The following is a 20,725-nucleotide window of genomic DNA, read 5'->3' as shown; positions in this document are numbered from 1 at the left end:
ATCAGCATGCTGCCATTCCAACAGATTTTGCACCTGCCTACATTATCACTCAACAGTCAGTTTCGAAGTACAGGAGCCCATTAAAGTCCACACAGTATAAGAACATCTGTTTGAACGTTTAATCTGTTTGTTTACTCTGTTTAATTTATTTTGTAATCTTTCATGTTCTTACTTTCATTTTCTTTGTTCATTTCTTATGTTTCTCTTCTGTGATCTTTCCTGTTCACTTCTTCTAATTTCATTTCCCTTTTTTTTTTTTCTTTTGCTCTGTGTATTAGCAATTTATTTACTGTAAAGTACAACATAAGAAAATGGTTATGTAATGTAGATAGGAATGTAACTGATAACATGAGAAACTAAACTGTTTTGGAATAAACAAAATGTATAATGAAAAAATGTGTGTCATCAATGACACCCTTTATTAGTCCAAGTAAAGCAACATTATCTTCATATGTTCGAAATTTCCCTATAATAATACACTTATCTAAACTGTCCAGCACTATCTTATTACCACGCAATTTATAAACTTATTGAGGGAACATGACCTTATTCACCCATATTTTTCTGAATGTTCTTTCACTAAATTCATTCATCGCATGCTATTGCTCATCCTTTTGCTTTCCCAAGAGTCATTTCCAATATATATATTTTTTTTCATCTGAAAAATTGATTATATAAATAAAACAATGAGGTTGTTCATGAATAATCTTATTAACTTCACCACAGCTTTCAGAAGGCCTGACTTTACAAACCACTACTTCCCTTATCCTAAGTTTAACACGATGGAACACAATTCATTTCTCAGATGAGCTTCACATGTTTGTTGTGGGTTTTATATCACACAATTTATGTGAAACAATTGCAATTTACAAAATGCATTTTTTACATATACTTAAAAATGACATTGCAAACACGTTAATGTTCACTGTTCATTGCTCCATATTCAGTTTATTACGATCATTTAAAACAGCTGACTTATGTAGACTCTAAAATCGGTTTTTCCAAACAAAAATTTTTTAACTTTCAAATCTTGTTTCTCTACAGATTTGAAATCACCATAACACGAGCAATACACATGTAAATACTCTCTGGTCTTGTAATTTATCTCAGCAAACAGAACAATTGGGACAAAACATGACTAGATAGGTGTTAGTTGATGTGGTATATCACTGTTGTAGCTCTACATCTCATCTTTGTCATGTTACATCTGCTAATCAAATATAACTTTTTCCCTTTCTCTTTTTTATTGAAGAGAGAATCGAGATTTCTCTTCTCTTCTTCTTACATTTAGAGAAATAATTTCTTTTCCATCATCCCTAAAAAAATATTACACTGGTATATATTTTATAATGACTTAAGTGTACCCAATTATTTTTCATAGTCTTCCAATCTCAATGTATTTCTTGACCAAAATACACTTTAAAACTGTAACAATAACAAGAAAAATGTTAAGAAGGTTAGAAAATAAAGTTCCATACATTTCAGGAATATTTGATGAGGGGAAGGAAAAAAATAGAATCCTTCAGAAACAAAGCTAAAAAAATATTTTTAACCGAAAGAGAGAGAAAAATTTGGGGGAAAGGAAAAAAATTTTATTAAGATGCAGTAAAAAAACACAGTATGTTATTAAGAAAAGAAAGAGATAAGGAATTAAATCATCATAATGATAATTTAAAAAGCATAATGAATTCTCAATATGGAATCTATCTACATAATTGTATTAGTACTTTCATTTTCAATCGTGATATACACAATCCCAACAGTCTTCAAAGAAAATAACAATTGGTTTACTGAATTTTAATTATGAAAAAATATTTCTTTTCACATCACATGGATTATCTAATGGTAGCTTTAAATCATATCAATTTTCAGTGTTATAAATTCGAGTTAATAAGGAGAATTTAAATAGAAATGTACCAAAAGGAAACACGGGAATAAAAGTGAACAATATGAAATTTCACAGCTTCCATAATTTAATTTCTATAAATATAATAAAAAACAACTGCATAACTGGCAACTCTAATCATTGTCTGAAGGAGAAAAGAAAACGTGGTTATCACTACATATTTCAAAATATGCCATTTTGCGTATATTGCTGAAACTTTATTCCAAACAAGTTTTCCATTACTGCATAAATATTGTCAACACTGAACTCACAAAACTTTCCTAAAGGTAAGGTTACATCGCTCGACCCAAAAAATTTTTTCTTTTAAACTTGATTTGAATATGAAGCAACTTTTCTGTTAAAAAAAAAATAAAGAAAGACAAAATTGTCTGTTCTATTCTGCCGATTGAAGTGTCATCTATTTCACAATAAAGGACATAGATAAGCAGAACAACTGACCCTATGGCGACGATTCACCAGTCACAGAGAATGACGGCTGCCAGTATCAAATGCCACTCAGCTTAGGTCCATGAGATTTGAATCTTGGCTAGGTCCTGTGGAGTCCTTCTGAATCGAGTCGAAGATCAACTGCAGTTCTGGGGTTGTTTTGATTTGAGAGACGAACTCGCTCAGATGAGGATTCTTATCTGTGAAACAAAAATACATTCTTAAACAAGGCACTGTGGCATTTCACTTTAAATGATAGTTGGTCAGTTGCTAACAATTTTACATACAATCTATTAAAAGTCTCCCAGAAATCTATTTTGTAAAATACAGGTTAATAACGTAAAACAAATAAAATCGTATTTCACAAAATATTATATACTACACTTGTATTTTATTAAGAATTCACGGGCCATGTCATACCCAATAGTAAGGCATATGCACAGGATCCATTTTCTATCAAAAGTTGTTGTTTTCTAATGCCAGACATTTGACAATGAAGTCATTTGACCTCTTGCACTCCAATATTTTTCAAAGATATTGTCATGGTCAGCCACTGAAGCACAGATTTTGAGGTGTTCCGAATCCATTTCTTGGTTTGGGTTAGGGGACTGATATATTCCAATTCTACGCAGGTGTTTGGCTAAACAGTCATGGCCTATAGCCAATCTAAATGCAGCTACAGACTATTTGCGTGGTAAATCGGGAATTAACTGTGTATTTTGAAGCAGAGAGTTCCATTTTTTCTCTTGAGATTGTGTTATCAAATTTTGCTTGTTGAAGTCTAAGTACACCATGATTCAAAATGAAAGAGCAGATTTCAATTTTGTATTACAGACAAACTATCAAAGATAGAAACACATTGCGCATGTCACTGGATAGAGGAAGGTTCAAACTTTTATTCTACAGGCATTGTATACTCAATATAGCACCATGTGTTGCGAGAGAAACATCGAGACAATGGTCCAGTTCATTCCACACACGCATCAACTGGTCCCTGTTTATTGAATTGACAGCTTCAACAATTCGATTTCTCAGATCTTCCAGAGTAGCTACCAAAGGTGGGACAAACACTGTGTCTTTTATGTACCCCCACAGACAAAAATCACAGGGAGTAAGGTCTGGTGACCTGGGAGGCCAAAAACAATGAACAATATCTTGTTGTTCACCTCTTCCAATCCAACGTTGTGGAATGGTGTTGTTCAGATAATGCCGCATCTCAAGGTGAAAGTGAGGTGGGGAGCCATCTTGCACGAAAATGAAGTCATTGGACTCTTCATGAAGTTGAGGAAACAAGCAGTTTTGCAGCATGTCCAGGTATGACATTCCTGTCACAGTTTGCTCCGCAAAAAAAAAAAGAAAGGTCTACAAGCTTAATTAACAGAAATGGCACAAAACACATTAATTTTCGGTGAGTCTTTTTCATGTTCAATGACTACGCCGGATTTTCTGTCCCCCAAATTCGAACATTATGGCGATTAACTTTATCTGAGACATCTCACGAATTCCAACACACAAAATGATTTTTCTTGTGGTGTAGTAGCCATGTTGCTATAAACAAACAACAGCGCAGTTGTGTCCAAACTTGAACCTTCCTCTATCCAGTGACATGCGCAATGAGTTTCTGTCTTTGATAGTTTGTCTGTAATACAAAATTGAAATCAGCTCTTTCATTTTGAATCACAGTGTATGTAGATTTAATAAATCTTTTCACAGAGTAATACGTAGATTTAGCAACAAGACTGTAAGTAGCAGTGCTGCCCTTCTTTGCTAAGCATCCACATTCTCGTTTCCCAGGATTCCACAATGGAATGGTACCCATTGGAATACAATTCTTTTATTGACTGTTATTAATTGAGAGAGCATTTTAGTTATTTCTGCTGTCTGAAATGAAGGTGTGTGTCTCGAGACTATTGATAGAATAGCTGCTTTGGAGTCTGATAATATAACTGCATTCTTAAATTTTCTATCAAAAGTAGTTACATGGATGACGATGTTTTGTGACTACTAGGCGTGGATTTCGTCATTTTAATTTATGGCCCCATGATCCTGTCCCATCTGCTCATGCGACTTACATTTTCATCCATACAAAATTCAGGTAGTACATCAATTAAAACATGGCGATATTCTCAAATGAAGGGCATTTTGTGAGGAAATTTTAAATTGCATGATGAAGATGAAGACTTCATACACACTTTCTGGATGTTTGACACACATTTCCATCTAAGTAGTAGTCACTTAAAGGAAGTCCTTTTCAAGAAATAAATGGCAGGCTATGTACTTCATGATCTCACGTCTGTCATTTTGAAAATACAAATTCTTGCATTAACAACAGAGTGCTTATAATCTACTGTTCCTCTGCTGGATCCTGTATATCTAGTCTGGTCATAAACTTTTGAAAGGGCGTGTACAAACAGTTTTGAAGGTCATGAAACATCTCTATAGTCAGGATGCACCTAACCTACGAGTTCAGCATGAGGAAGACTGTTTCTAGTAGTATCATGCTTGGACTCACATTACAGAATGAAAAATGGTTTAAGTCCTCATGGGGGAAGAAATTTTCACACGAAATTCTGACCAGTGTATAGGACCACTGCCCACCCAACATTGTGGGATTTGGGAAGCTATGGTAGATAGTGAAATCCAGTTCCATGAACCAGCTATAAGGACTGGAAGGATCATTGTGCTAACCACATGTACCCCCATACTGGTTGGTTCACCTCTATTGAGGCATGTGGATGTGAGGCCAACAGCCAGTTGGTTGGCTCTGGCCCTCCATGGGCTGTTAGCACCACTAATAATAATAATAATAATAAAATAAGTGGAAACGAAAGACAGAAGTTTCACTATACTTTCAGTACAAACTACAAAGAAGTGGGCAAATAAGACGTCCCTTCTTACCTGCATCAGGAATGGTGAGAAGAGCTGCAACAGCCCTCATGGCTGACCTCTTCAGCTCGTCCTGTTTCTCGTACTCTTGCTTCACGGAGTTGGCCTTCACCTTCATGGTACACGTGTTGCGAAGTGGCTCCACTAACCTCTCCAGTCCTTAGCACAAAATGAATCAATATTAGCTCTCCTGCTATATTAAAAACTGGTACATTCAAAGAAATGTTACTGCACGCAGAAAAAAAAAATTAATTTTGCATTGTTGCATCATATAGCAGAAAGAAAGAGAATAAGAGGCAATATTATATAAAAATTGATTGAGTATTGTGGTTTATTATTGCTTATTTAACGACTCTGTATCAACTGCATGGTTATTCAGTATCAGTGGAACTGGCAGCAGTAAAATGAATCTGAGGATTTCCATTGGATTACCTAACATTCGCCCAACTGCTGTGAAACGCATTAAGAAAAAACCGAGCATTTTTTTCAGTATAATTATTGTCTTCAATCCTACTACAAGTTCATGGTGACCCTTGACATTCCTGCATTTGGAACCTCAACGAATATTATTCATTATCCTTGTTACTTCTATTCCTATTACTATCTACCATATTAACCTGCATATAAGACGAGGTTCTTTTTTTCTTTCTTTTCTTACATTTGAAAAATGGGCAGTTATCTTAAACTCGCGTATTACGAAAAATATATAAGTTGCACCAATTTTTTTACGTTATACAGTACAATGTTCCACTGTAACTGTTTTATAAATTCTAACTTTCAGTTTTTTTGACACGAGACTGGACAATAAAAGCTTCTCAACCAAATAATAACAGGCATTTCCTATATTTATTCTGCGTTTAATTTCCTCCTGAGTGTCATTTACATTTGTTACTGTTGCTCCAAGATATTTGGAGTTTATCCACCTCTTTGAAGGATAAATTTCCAATTTTTATATTTACATTTCACGAGACATAATCATATACATGTACTTTATCTTTTTGGGATTTACTTCCAAACCTATTTTCTTACTTGCTTCAAGTAAAATTCTCGTGTTTTCCCTAATCATTTGTAGATTTTCTCCTAACATATTCAAATCATCCATTTTTTTTTTGTAATTACACTTGTATCTGTTTTACCTCTTTTTTCGTGTTGTATGCAATTCTATGTTTTTTTTTTATCTGTACTGTCTATTGTAATTGGGGCTTTGCCCTGTTATGGACATAAATAGATAGATAAATAAATAAATAAATAAACAAGCAACTGATGTAACCCGTTCAATTCCAAACCCTCTCTGTTATCCTGGCCTTTCCTAATGGAATATTCTAGAGCAGGCATCCTCAACTGGCCATAGCACTAGTTACGTGCAGCGCCTCGCCTGCTGTTAGCGATGTCTGTGCAGGCCCACAGTCACAGATCGTTCTCTGTAGTACACAGTGGTGGACCATAAATTCCGATAAGCCATCCAAGCCATTGAATTTATTATAGGAAGAGTAATTTCTATTTGCTGAAAAGTCGGGAGTGCCCACGTGTTTGGTTTGTGGTAAAGTTCTGAATAACAGAAGGAATTTCAACCTACAATGACATTATTTGTCCTATCACTCGAACGATTATGAAAAATATAAGGGAGAAGAACGAACCACTCTCATCCAAAAATTACTAATAACTAATGTATATAATAATAATAATAATATTAATAATAATAATAATAATAATAATAATAATAATAATAATAATAATAATAAACAACTAAACATTACACATTCTTTTCCTAATTCTATCGGTACAAAAGTAACTAATTTTTGCAATTAGTTATCTTAAAGTAAGTTTAATAAGCTCATTTGGCATTTACTATGTTTCTAGAAAGGAAAAATGTTCGTTAGATATACTATATAGGAAAACAATTCTCTTATATAGGCTGTAATTTGATGGAGAATAAGTATTGAACATAGTTTATTCATTTTTATTAGTTGTACATATTTGTGGCCTTTATTTTCATGTAATAATTTAGTTTATGTTTGATGAAAAAAGGAATAATTTATGTTAAACATAAAACTGAAGAAACTGTTTCTAGCTTTAGGAACAAAATGAGTCGTTAAACTCATTATATTATTTGGCTGATTTCAACATATTTAATGTGCTCCGTTTGTTTACTAATTTGCCAGAAGAAATTAATGATTACATGTTTCAAATTCTTTAAGTTATAGGATAAATTTTATTACGTATATTTCAAATAGAAACACATGGAATGGTGCATAACCAATAGGCTATAAGAGTGTACCACCACTGAGCCGGTTTCAACTATCATCCCCTCCCCTCTCCTGTACAGCGACTGATAGAAACACATGGGATGGTGCATAACCAATAGGCTATAAGAGTGTACCACCACTGAGCCGGTTTCAACTATCATCCCCTCCCCTCTCCTGTACAGCGACTGATAGAAACACATGGGATGGTGCATAACCAATAGGCTATAAGAGTGTACCACCACTGAGCCGGTTTCAACTATCATCCCCTCCCCTCTCCTGCACAGCGACTGATAGAAACACATGGGATGGTGCATAACCAATAGGCTATAAGAGTGTACCACCACTGAGCCGGTTTCAACTATCATCCCCTCCCCTCTCCTGTACAGCGACTGATTCACGTGTAGACTTGTGCACTGTGCAGCTTCAGCCAGCACGACTGTGCGATCAGTTGACGACGCCTGTTCTAGGGCAAGGTGACAGTGCTTCTCCTTGCTTTAGCCCGCAGTGAATTGGAAAAGTATCAGACAGAACTGACCTATATGAACTCTGCTGTAAGTTTCACTGAGACACATTTTAATTAATCGAACTAGTTTCTTGGGAATACAAAATTCAGTAACATTATATAAAACTTCTCTCTTAACAGAGTCATATGCCTTTTTGAAATCTATGAATAACTGATGTACTGTGCCCTTATACTCCCTTTTTACTCCAATATCTGTCAAATACAAAAAATCTTATCAATAGTCTATCTATTACGCTTAAAACCACAGTGATAATGAATGCCAAATAATTTCATCTACATAAGGAATTAATCTTCTCAAAACATTATTGGACAAAATTATGTACGTCAACAAAAGTGATATGACATTCCTCGAAAGCTACTACAGTTAGTCTTTTCCCCCTTCTTAAAGATAGGTATAATTATGGACTCCTTCCATTGTTCTGGCACAATTTCCTTTTCCCAAACAGCTAGTACAAGCTTATAAATTTCGCTAGATAATGTGTTCCACCCTCTTGTATTAATTCTGCTGGAATTTAATCGATACCTGGAGACTTGTACTTTTTCAGATTTTCTATCGCAATTTCGACTTCAGAAAGTGTTAGTTCGGGTATAAATGGCTGCAGATTTTCAGAGCAAATAGCGCATGTTGTATGCAACAACAAAGTGTAATACCATACTGGTGGAAAGACCATTCTTAGAAAAAAATGAAGCACTTAAATGAATAGAAAACCTATATACATTTTGTGATTAAATGCTCATACTGCTTTGACAGATAAATGCTGTTCTTACTCTGCAGCACTGCTGTGGGGCAAAGCTGAGCCAGTCGAGCAACCATGAGGTATGTAAGCATTTTGATGTCGTAGTGGTCTTTGAGTCCATTCTCGACATGGTTCAGGAACTCAAAAATGTCAAGACGGTCCAGGCACGAGTCCAGCAGTGTATACATGCATTCGAATGCTGCTTTACGGATATCCAAACCATCGTCCACTGTGTGCTTGAATGGACCCATCTCCACCTCTCGGATCAGTTCTTTCTGTAACAAGAGACAGAGAAATTCAGGAGACATCAATCTAACAAATGTGTACACAGTATAAAAATTGATAGCAACTCTTAATACATCGTGGTTGGGGTGCTCTACAGTTTTCGTAAAACTATTTGGTAAAAGTCACAGCTTTCACACATGTATATCTCTAAAAATGTAAATTCCGATTCAGTCTTAGAAATGAAAGTAGTAATTTATGTTTCAAAATCACTAGGTAATCGTAGCTATTTAAAAATAAAAGTTTCATTCTCTATATCTTGCATTGTGTGAGGACATAAATTCAAATAAAATAAGACAAATAGTGTTGAATATAAAAAATGGTAATGATTCTGATACTATTTTCTAAACAGCAGACACTTCTTAACAACGGACATTTATTTTCCCCCTGGCAATGTCCGTTATTAGGATGTTTCACTGTACATGCTGCTCTCCTATGGTATTATACGAATTATGGATGGAGAGTGAGTTAGACTAGTCCAGACACATTCAGACAACTGATATGGGCCTATTGTGATACCTTACAGGGGACAAGAAATGGCTGGAAAATTTTGCCTGGATCCCTCTATTAAGGACAGGATTCTTTCACATGTCGTAGATGTATGACATGGGACCCCAGCTTTACAGTTTCTACCAAAAGTTTAAGGACCATCCCTTCAAAAGTGATGTTTCACTCCTGACTTTATACTTATGTGGAACAAATGCCTGTGAAAAATGAAGTTTTTACTTCAAACCCAATCTCTCTATCTTTCTAACTGTGGATTATATGAGGCATTCAGAGCTAAAGTGGATTAAGTCACAAATTTGACACCAGCCACTTTTGGTTCAGATTATTTGTTCACGATGTTCTGAGTAATGTGGATCAAGTCACCAAAGCGTTGCATCAATTAACATCACAAATGTTTATATTTTATAAATCTAGAATTTGAGAATGGAGCAATAAAATTATTGCTAGTGAAATTAGATAATCCACTAGAACAAGTTAACTTTAAGTCCTATTATCTCAAAACTACGTCTCATAGACTTGATTCACTTTAGCTTTGAATGCCTCATATAATAATTTTTTGTTATGAAAACTTATTGAAAAATTACATTTTTTATGGAAAAAATTAATCCGAAATGAGCGTACTTAGATCAATGGATTTTGGGATAGACTTACACATACATATCTGAAAATTGTGTAATTATCACTTTTTATTTTAAAAATTCGTGACAGCTCATCCACGCATTAATCCAGATTTTTTCTTTCTTTCATTTATGAAAAATTTCCAGTTTCTAAAATTCTACTGAATTTGAAATTCGCGGCAAATTGATCAGGGACCATCACTGCCATTTACATCATAACACTGGGAGTTGATAAAAACTTGTCTATCAGCTTATTCCCTCCATTTTTAGTAAACAGTTGTGGAGTTTGTTACAAGTGTGGAAAGGTTAGATTTATTCCTTGAAAAAAAAAAAAAAAAAAAAAAAAAAAAAATAGATCGAAATTCAGTGAGTATGGACATGAAGTGACAGATTATTGCAATGTGAAGGAATGACATGAGATAATATCTAACTCAATCCCAAAATTCATTGATATAAGTAAATCCATTCTGGGGTAATTAATTTTTTTCCTAGAAAAATGTAATTTTTCAATAAGTTCTCGTAACAGAAAAATTGTTATATAATCCACCATTTGAAAGATAGAGAGATTGGGTTTGCAGTAAAAAAAAAACTTCATTTTTCACAGGCATTTGGTCTCTCTATAAAAATCAGAGAGTTTCACATAAGTGTAAGGACAGTAATGACATCTATTTTGAATGGGTGTCCTTGAACTATTGGTAGACACTGTATATCCTTTCAAGGAAAGCCATACTAATAATTTTTATCGCTCTTAAAAATCTATCATCTTTGGCTAGATTTGAACCCATGAACCTATGATTGAACAGCAATCTCTAGACTACTGAGGACTGCAGCTCCTCTAGCACTTACTCTGGTTGAAATGCTGAACCCTCTATTAGCTGTGAAAGCAAACTGCACAAACTGCAGTTGAGATCTGAGATGGTACGGTAACACACTTTACTCACCCTGACTTTAGTCTCACTATACAACTGTGGCAAAACTGAGTCCAAGAGGTCACGAACAAGTGAAGGTTTGTTGTGCGCTGCAGAGTTGAATGCTACAAGTGCCACTCGTCGCACATTCAGGTCAGGATCCTGAAGTGTTCTCAAGAATTCACCAATACTCTGTCTTAGGAGTGGATCGATGGCCTGTGGCTGGAAAAAACAACATAATATATATCATTTGTGGTATTAACCACAAACATAGGCTTTGTAGATGACCTGCAATAGTGAAATGTTTTTCGATGATGATTATGATTAAAGCAGCAAGAAATTTACATAATCTTGAGCATATTTCACATTGAATAAAATACTTTCATAAACATGGTTTTATGAAATTACTTTCATGACTGAAATTATTTTTAACAACTTGATGAAAAATAACATCACTTCTTTAAATCTATATCTGCAACATCAGTGTGTCCAGGATCTGGGTAGCAACATGAAATTAAGGTATGGTACCTGGTCAGAAATGGTGAACTTAACAGCTGTGACAACAGTTGTCCTCATAAGTGCTGAGTCTGACACCAATGACTCCTGTAACCGTGGCAACAAGCTGGCTGGGTCAATGAGTGTCAGCTTTCCTAGGCATTCTGCTACAACATTTCGCGTGCCTTCCTCTCCACATTCACAGTGACGGAACAGCTGCTGCCAGATTGCAGGCACGAATGGTTGTAGTAACTGAACACCGCCAGGCGTCGATGACTGGCATGTGATGATCTGCACAAACAAATTAAATAAACCATTTCACACATTTTACTTCTTGATATGCATGTCCAAGTCAACATTATTAACCATTAAATGACATGGTATGTAATAGGCATCACTACACAATTTTCATATTGTTTCTACTATGTTGTTGCTCTCTGGGACCAGGACTCGAACCCGGGTTTTCAGCTCTACGTGCTGATGCTTTATACACTAAGCCACACCGGATTCCAGTTCCGATCCCAGATTGAATCCTTTCAGTTTAAGTTCCACCTCTTACTTTCCCTTTAGTAGCCAACCCTCATGCACTGCAACACAGATGTGTGACAATGGCACAGTGTTCAACACACTACTGCATGTTCAGTTCAAAGTGTGTCACGGCTCGCTGTATGTCGTCATGTGGCTAGCCGATGAGCCTAGAGAATTCAATCTTCCTACATTTCCGCAGAGGCATATTACCTATGTGCGAGAGAAGTTGCCTGGCAAGTACGCTGTTCATTCAGAAGAGTGCTTACCGATACGTACTGTAATGCCGGTAGTGGCAGGAATGTGAACTGTTTGGAAACACATACTGAGGTGAGTTTTTTTTCTTACTGTCGGGATATGGGGAGAGGGTTAAGACGATTACTTACATACAGTATTTGTTGACATTAACTTCGACGATTAACATGGACACGGAGCATTTGATTTGTGTCGTATGCAACCGATGATAACAAATACCCTGGGTACGACTTACCCGCGCAAAACACAGTTCGAAAGAGGTTATGGTAGTACACAGACCATACAGACCGCCATCTGTAGCTACGATGTTGAAGTTATACCGCACACATTCTCAAGTTCTGATTGAACGCCTTGATTAATAGGCAACTTCTCTGACATAAAAGCTGAAACTCACTTCAAATCGCTGACTCACCAACAGTGACATCATGACACACTTTGAACTGAACACCCAGTATATGCAGAGGTGCACTCATTACGAGATATTAGATACCAACCAACTAATCAATTTCTAACACTGCTCTGACCTTACACTCAAAAATTCATTAAAATGTTTCAATAGAAAAGAAAAAGTTCTGAAAAAATTCAGTGTCCTCTTTAAAATAATGCACAAAAAAGAAAATAACATTCTCTGATAAGTTACAGTCCTTCCTTCGTTTTTCACCTATACTGAGTTTAGTCCTTATACTCACCTCCTTCAAGGAATGGAGTAGCAGGTACTGACGTTTGGGTTGGGCCTCTATCTCTTGTAATACAAACGGGAGGTACTGTGGCAGGTTACCAACAGCAACACTGCCTAGTGTGTAGGACGCTGCTGATTTGACCTCCTCTGACGGAGGTGAAAATGAATTGAGGATCACCTGCTTCAGACTTGAGATGCTGCTTAGATCACTGCAATCACAAATCATCACAGTTTTACCTTTCATTTCTAATTACAGTATTTACTCGAATGTAATATGCCATTGAATAAAATAAGCACTCCAATTTTTTTATCCTAAAATCCAGAAAAAGAATTAATGGCGAATATATTACGCACCTGTGCTGTAACTCACTCAAGATTAAAATTATATTATCAAAAAAGTGTCATTGTAGTTAAAAATAATATTAGTATTAATAATTGAAGGGTTCAGAACCATAGTGAGCCAAGCGCCATTTACTAAAACCGTAGAAAACAAGGGTTAAAATGAAGTTATTACCATAATTCAATGGAAACATAGCAAGTAATATAAGGTATGCACATTAAAACTAAATGATATGTCAATCTTCAGTAAACTATGGTATTCGCTTGACTTTAATCCTTGCATTCTCTGTTTTTAATAAATGGCGCTTGGCCCACTATGGCTCTAAACCCTTCAATTGTCGTTAAGAATGGACATGAAATTACAAATGAAAAGTGCATAAAAGATGAGGAAACACGAACCTACAATGGTCGTTTTCATCAGCGGTTTCCTACCAATCTTGTATTATAAATTTAAATTTGTTCAAGTCTGAGTGTTTCCGTGTGAATATAATATGCCATCAAATATGTTGTTGTTGTTGTTTTCTAATGCCAGGCATTTGACAATAACGTCATTTGACCTCTTGCACTCCATTTAACCATTTAGCCATCAAATATAACAAGCATCCCAGTTTTAAAGATATTCTGTCAAAAAAAGGTACATGTTATAATCGCATAAATACAGTAGGTACAGCTTAATTCAGGGATTTTGGCCCCTGCAAAAAGTAAGCAGATAGTCTAAGAGCGAGTTACTCATCGGGTTGGGTCACACAGGTCAGGCCGCACAGCCATAACACCTAACACTTCCTTCTTATCATGTCGCGGTACACTCAGTCTTAAAGCACAATATTCTTCCACACATCCCGCTACTAACCACTACATCTATTGACTAAACAATGTCATGTTGACATATTTTCTTGACAGGAGTGTCACCTCAGCTACAAGCATAGATATTGTTTTCATTCTCTTTCTTCCCTCTTCCTTTCCTATGCACATTTGTGATTAAATTTCTTTTTTATGACGCAACAAACAGCTCGCTCACTAGACAAACAACCAAGGACAGGGGTCAATAATGTTGAACCGAGCTGTACTTTACCTTAAATCCCCCCCCCCTCCCCCAAACAAAGCAATGTATTATTTCAAGTGTCTGTTTTCGAAATCTGAGACTTATAGTCCATTCATCTGCTTACCTGTAAATTTTGAACAAATACCAGATATTCACAAGAAACGTTTCTGAAGTATTTCTCGCACTGAATTTGAATCAAAAATTTTTTTACAAAACCAGAGAAATGCAAACAGTGAGGAAATATAAAACACGACATTGGATTTCACAAGTTTTATACAATTATCATTTCATAAAATTGACTGATAATTTTACGAAACAACTACCATGGTGGCTCAGTGCTAGCAAGCTAGGGGTCCTGGTTCAAACTAGGGTTCCCAGACATCCCATAAAATATGGAATCGTCCCATTTTTTGCTAATGCGAAAAGTCTTTGGGACAGCTTTCTGTCCCATATTTTAGAGTTCTAAACAGAGAAAAAATGGAAAAGTTACAATGTCTATTCCATATTACAAGTTACAAACATCGCACTTCATCATTGTAGGTGACTATAGATGGACTATTATGAAACGATATTGTGAGTTATTAATTTCTCAAGGCAAGTGATGGCAACACCAAATGTTTAGATGAAGTCTGAGTGGGTCTTTTTAAAAGTACTGAAGGAGAACTCTCAAATTTGAAGAGGGTACTGGAGTTCATTATGTGTATCCCTGAAACAAATGCATGTGTCAAAAGATTATTTTCTCGCATGAATGCTCTATGGACTGATGAGAAAAATAAATTGTCTGTAAAAACAGTAAAATAAATGCTTGTAAAATCATTCTTCAGTGAGGGCTGTGTTGCTTTTCATGACACGATTCTTCAAAATAAACAATTGTTAAATGAAATTCATTCTTTAGAGAAATATTGCAAGGCCAAGACGGATTGGTTTATAAGAATATTGTCATGTGAGTACCTTAGTGTATTTTGTAGCTATTTCTGTAATAACTTAGTAAAAACAAATTGAAAGCAACTTACATAAGGAAGCATAAACTTAATACAAATATGCTCCCTAACAATTCTATTTACTATTTGTTTACTTACCCTTAGTTAGTTAGTAAAGTGTTTGTGCAGTAAACTTTACTACACACACACTTTGAAAGATTGGCATTTTGATGGGTGAGCATACTAAACATACTCAATGATAAATGATAAGTGTCCCATATTTTTTTTCCAATATGTCTGGGAAACTTCACATTGAGTTTATAACTTGTGTTGAGCTAGCCTGTGGTTCAAGCAACACAGGGGTTTTCTCTGGGTGCTCGAGTTCCTTTATAATATATCAACAATATCATCATCATTCATTAAGTGTAATGTGATGATGATGGTAGTGGTGACTGTAATTATGGCAAAAGATAATTGCATCAACTCATATTTTATATCTCATGTGTTTTTTTCCTCCTACTGAAAAGGGTACATAACTTACATATGTCTTCCTATCTCTCCGATGATAAGAAGTGCAAAGATATGCTGGGCATCACTTCGAGGATTCTGTACATCCTTGAGAAATTGCTCCACAACCATCAGCGCCTCCTGCTGCCATGTTACTGTCAGTGCTGCTACACACTTTGCTAGGGAGTGGAATGCCTGCACAACAACAGTCCTGTTAATGCTTGGGACAGCAGCAAATTAAAAGGCGACTCCTAAATATAAGTGAGCCTCATTTATCTACCTAATCATTTATACAGTACATGTGTGACAACATTTCAAGATACTTTTTTTATATATAAATTTACAATACTTGAACAGATATTCAAAATGAAAATAGTACAAAACAAGACATTACATCAAATCAAGAGGACATTAAACAATGACTATCACAAAGATTACATATTATACAATAAAACCTCTTTTCAATCAATCTCTTGGAGACCAATTATTTTTTCCTTTAAATGAGGGGTTTCTTGAGGGTACACCTAAGAGAATTTTTTTTTTTTTTTTTTTTTTTTTCCAATAAAGAATTGTTTGTGGTCTAAGGAAGCTCTGGGATAATTTTCATGCACTTATGTCTTTCCAACTGTTTGGGAGGCTATGCATGTGTTTATATTCATTTAAAATTTCTTAACTCATTTTTGTCAGTTTTTTGCACATTTCACTTTGCTAAAAATGCTATTTCTCTTACAAAATTTGTATTACATGAATGATTTTTTTGTGAAACTTCTTTAATATATGTGTAACAAAGCTTACTATCAGGATTTTCTTTAAGTCTCACATATTTTTAAATATTATTCTTTTTGCAGGAGTTGTTAATTTTTTGGTTGTTTTTAGTGTTGACAATATAAAAATATTCCCCTCCCTCCACTTTTCTTTAATTTATAAAAATGGAATTTCAGACGAAAATGTTAAAATTTGTAGGAATAATAGCGATTTTTCACAAAACAATTTAAATTTACAAAAATGCTAATATAATTGAGACATTCCTAAACCAAATTAGATGAAATTTGGTATACACATTATTTATAATATTTCAGATTTCAACCTTAATTAGTTTAGAAAACTGAAATTTCACCTCGGTGTACCCTTAAAAGGAGATTTCTACTTAATACGAGCAAGGAAGGACTGAAAGTAGAAATTAAAACATCCTTAGACTATTTTAACTACGTTATATTTACACGTCTTAATAAACATTAAATTTAATATTAGCAAACATATTTTAACAATTTACTATCACTAACACACAAAATGATATTTTCACAAAACTACAATAGCATATTTTTAAGTAATGTAAATAATTTAAATTTATTATTTTTTTATGTAAACATAGTAAAATTTTTACAAGCTTACTTTCAATCGAGATATCTATGCATACTATTGATTGCAACAATGATGACTCAGTGCTAACATGTTGGGCTTATAAGCCAGTGATCCCAGGTTCAAATCCTGGTCGATCCTGAATGTATAACCGTGTTGGACAAGCCCATGGTTCAGGTAACACACGGGTTTCCTCTGGGTATTCCAGTTCCTCCTGTGTCATCCCAACAATTCTCCATTATCATCAGCTATTATTCTTCTTCATTTACTTTTTTGCAGCACTGCCAAATCATCTCTTTATTCGTACTTCATATAACGAAAAAGTAAAAATAGCACAGTGCCATTTAAAATAGGATGTATGTTCATAAAAGTGAACTGGAGGAGCTCAGCACTAAATAGGGAAGAATGGGGAAAATTTCTTCAGAAGCCCAAGCCCCACAGAGGGCTGTCGTGGTGGTGGTGGTGATGATGATATTCACAGAAGTGTAGAACAGACAGAAACATTAAGCAGAGCACTCTATACGTAAGAAACTGTTCAAGGCACTTTTATCACAGACATTCCTGAACCTCACCTGTTTATGGAGTACAGGTACAGAGCCACCAGAACCTACAGCACCACCTTGTGTGACTGGAGCTACCAACATGGCTAGAAGATCCCGATAACCTAGTCCAGGAAGCCCTGCCTTTACTAGTGCTTGGAAGAACTCAAGCATGGAATTCAATGCAGCACCTGTACATAAGCACACAGAGTATAACAAACTACATACTTAAAAAAGAATTTTAATTTTGTATATGTATTTGTATAGGAAATCCAATCATGAATGCACTATGAAGAAAGACCTAACGAACACCAAAATGTAATGTAATCAGTAAATCCTGGATTTATATGCAAAATGTACGTTGCAAGTAAACTAGTTTGATATCCATTGATTAAAGTTCTCGTTAACACTTTGTTAAAAACATAAAATTTACTCTGTCACACGTTACAAGTGTTAAAATTGTTAAAAAGGTATTTACCTTCGACAGACGGCCCGTTTCGACGCTATGTGTCGTCGTCTTCAGTGTCTCTTGAGTGGTTCAAGAGACTGAAGACGACGACACATAGCGTCGAAACGGGCCATCTGTCGAAGGTAAATACCTTTTTAACAATTTTAACACTTTTAACGTGTGACAGAGTAAGTAGTTTGATATATGGAAACGTGATTTTCTTCGATTATCATGGCAATAGTAATCAGTAGGGGGCGGATGTTGATGACCTAAAAATCTACTTAAAATGATCATTAAAATGCCCTTAAACTAATGGAAAAATGACATAAAATTAAAAGAAAATTACATTTAAATATTATTCACCGCACTCGCACCACAACTTCTTAAAAATTAATCACCTTGTTTCAATGATTGCCCTGCAAATCTCGGAGAGAGGAGGCAACTTCCTGGAATTTAGCTAAGATAAAGGAAAAGAACATGCAACAAAATGAAGGTTTTAAGGGAAAACTATAGATTTTAATGAGGGTTTACAATGTGTTTCAATCAGGGGTGGTCCATGTCAGTGTCTTCATTCTCTGTCTCCTCCTCCTTCTTCTGCACTTCTCTTTTGTTACCAGATCTTACAGATGAGGGAGCGTGAATGACAAAACAAATTGTGGGCACAGCATTCATTCTTGCAATCTTTGTGTTAAAAATACTGTCTATTACAGTAGACATCCCTTCCAAACCACGTCCTGTCCAGGACATGGTGAAAGTTTCTCCCCTTCTAAAGATAAATTCTAAAGACACCCCCGTACTGACAAAAGAACAGTAGAGGTCAAAGTCCTCACTTAAACTAAGCTGTTGTCAAGCATTTTATATTACTTCCGTTGTGTGACGTGAAGCCTTCAGTGGAATGAGGGGTGGACTTTAGTCTATTCCAAACTACAAAATTCAAACTTCACTGTTATTCACTTATTCAGTAGGTAATTACTACTGACCTATTTGCTTAGAAAATGTAAGAAGAAAGTAAAATGCAGTCCAAATGATCTAAAAGTTCTTCAAAGTATTAAAAAAATAACCAATAAATGCCGAAAAAAATATAAAAATGACCTATTAGTTCAAAAACGTCAAAAAATGCAATATAAGAAATTATTTTTTTAAGTTGACATTAACATAGAAAGAATTTCTATATTAATAGGCATTGTCCTAATGTGAAAAATAAGAAGATGACTTTTCATCAACATCCACCCCCTAGTAATCAGTAATTACTTAATACATATTTGTTAGTGCATATGACTGCATATTTTAAGATTTATTTATAATGCATGTATATTTTCCTACTTCAGTACAAAAATTGCATATTTTCTTTTGTGATACAAAAAAACTGCATATTCGGCAATTCCCCAAAGCTTAAAGAATAAAGAAAGGTTCACATCCTGTGAAATCATGCTTAGTTAATTTGTTTTAGTACTATGTAAGTTAGTATGTCTGAAACAATAACAAGAATGGAAACACAGTGTTCTCCATTGTAAGTCTCTTTGTTCTTAGTTCAAAATGTTATTAATGCCTTGGCTACTGAAACATACAGAATTGTAAAAAACCTTTCTGAAAAACTTCAATCAGTGCCTGCAAAAAAATTCTGGATACCAATCTGTTTGTAAGATAGCAAAATTGAGGCAGCAGAATTACAAGATGAGTTGACACAAGAAATATACGAAGTTTACCCCATGCACCGTGACTTCTTGTGATGTGGAGAGGATATTCTGAATGTACAAAAATATGTTTTCTGATAGGTGTAGGAGCTTCACTATGGAAAACATGGAGATGACATTTATCGTTTCCTGCAATTGTCAGCTTTAATGTAGGTAAAATATAGAAATTTTATGCTTAAGTAATAAGTAAACTCAAGTTTAACTGTGTTTTATTGTAATGTACAAGGTTTTTCGCAACTTTCAACAAAATATGCATGCATTGAGGTTTAAAATACTACCATTTTTTTTTTACTCTTATGAGGTGTCATTTTTCGAAATTAATATTGCATATTATAGCGTATATTTTAATATTTTATGGAGCATATTTGCATGCATATAAATCAGGGCTCTAGCAATCAGTAACGGACCAATTAATCATAATATTAAAACTAAACAAGAGAGAGGGAGAGAAAAAAAGAGAGAGAGAGTGTCTGTGTGTGTATGTGAACCTGGAAAGTAGTCACATCATTCTAAGTGTGTACAGGAATAGTGTGAAATTACTTACAAATGGCTTTTAGAGAACCCGGAGGTTCATTGCCGTCCTCACATAAGCCCACCATCGGTCCCTATCCTGTGCAAGATTAATCCACTCTCTATCATCATATCCCACTTCCCTCAAATCCATTTTAATATTATCCTCCCATCTACATTTCGGTTTCCCCAAAGGTCTTTTTTTCCATCCAGCCTACCAACTAACACTCTACATGCATTTCTGGATTCACCCATACGTGCTACATGCCCTGGCCATCTCAAACATTTGGATTTAATGTTCCTAATTATGTCAGGTGAAGAATACAATGCGTGCAGTTCTGCGTTGTGTAACTATCTCCATTCTCCTGTAACTTC

The 20,725-nt window shown here is 35.1% G+C and overlaps 1 protein-coding gene across 1 annotated transcript in view; it reads right to left on the bottom strand.

The window, feature by feature from the left end:
• Positions 1–385: 385 nt before the first annotated feature.
• Positions 386–20,725, bottom strand: part of Cand1 (Cullin-associated and neddylation-dissociated 1) — a 67,266-nt gene continuing 46,926 nt past the window's right edge. Inside the window, exons 14-21 of the mRNA XM_069817756.1 lie at positions 17,732–17,889; positions 15,835–15,995; positions 13,003–13,201; positions 11,567–11,824; positions 11,072–11,260; positions 8,756–8,999; positions 5,231–5,377; positions 386–2,532 (exon numbers count right to left, since the gene is read on the bottom strand). Coding sequence (XP_069673857.1) covers positions 2,402–2,532; positions 5,231–5,377; positions 8,756–8,999; positions 11,072–11,260; positions 11,567–11,824; positions 13,003–13,201; positions 15,835–15,995; positions 17,732–17,889 — 1,487 coding nt within the window. The 3' untranslated portion in view covers positions 386–2,401. The remainder of the gene's footprint in view (positions 2,533–5,230; positions 5,378–8,755; positions 9,000–11,071; positions 11,261–11,566; positions 11,825–13,002; positions 13,202–15,834; positions 15,996–17,731; positions 17,890–20,725) is intronic.

Source organism: Periplaneta americana, chromosome 2, assembly GCF_040183065.1.
Source record: "Periplaneta americana isolate PAMFEO1 chromosome 2, P.americana_PAMFEO1_priV1, whole genome shotgun sequence".
Lineage (NCBI taxonomy): Eukaryota > Metazoa > Arthropoda > Insecta > Blattodea > Blattidae > Periplaneta > Periplaneta americana.
The sequence above is the reverse complement of the archived record's forward strand: the minus strand, read 5'-3'. Positions and strand labels throughout refer to the sequence as shown.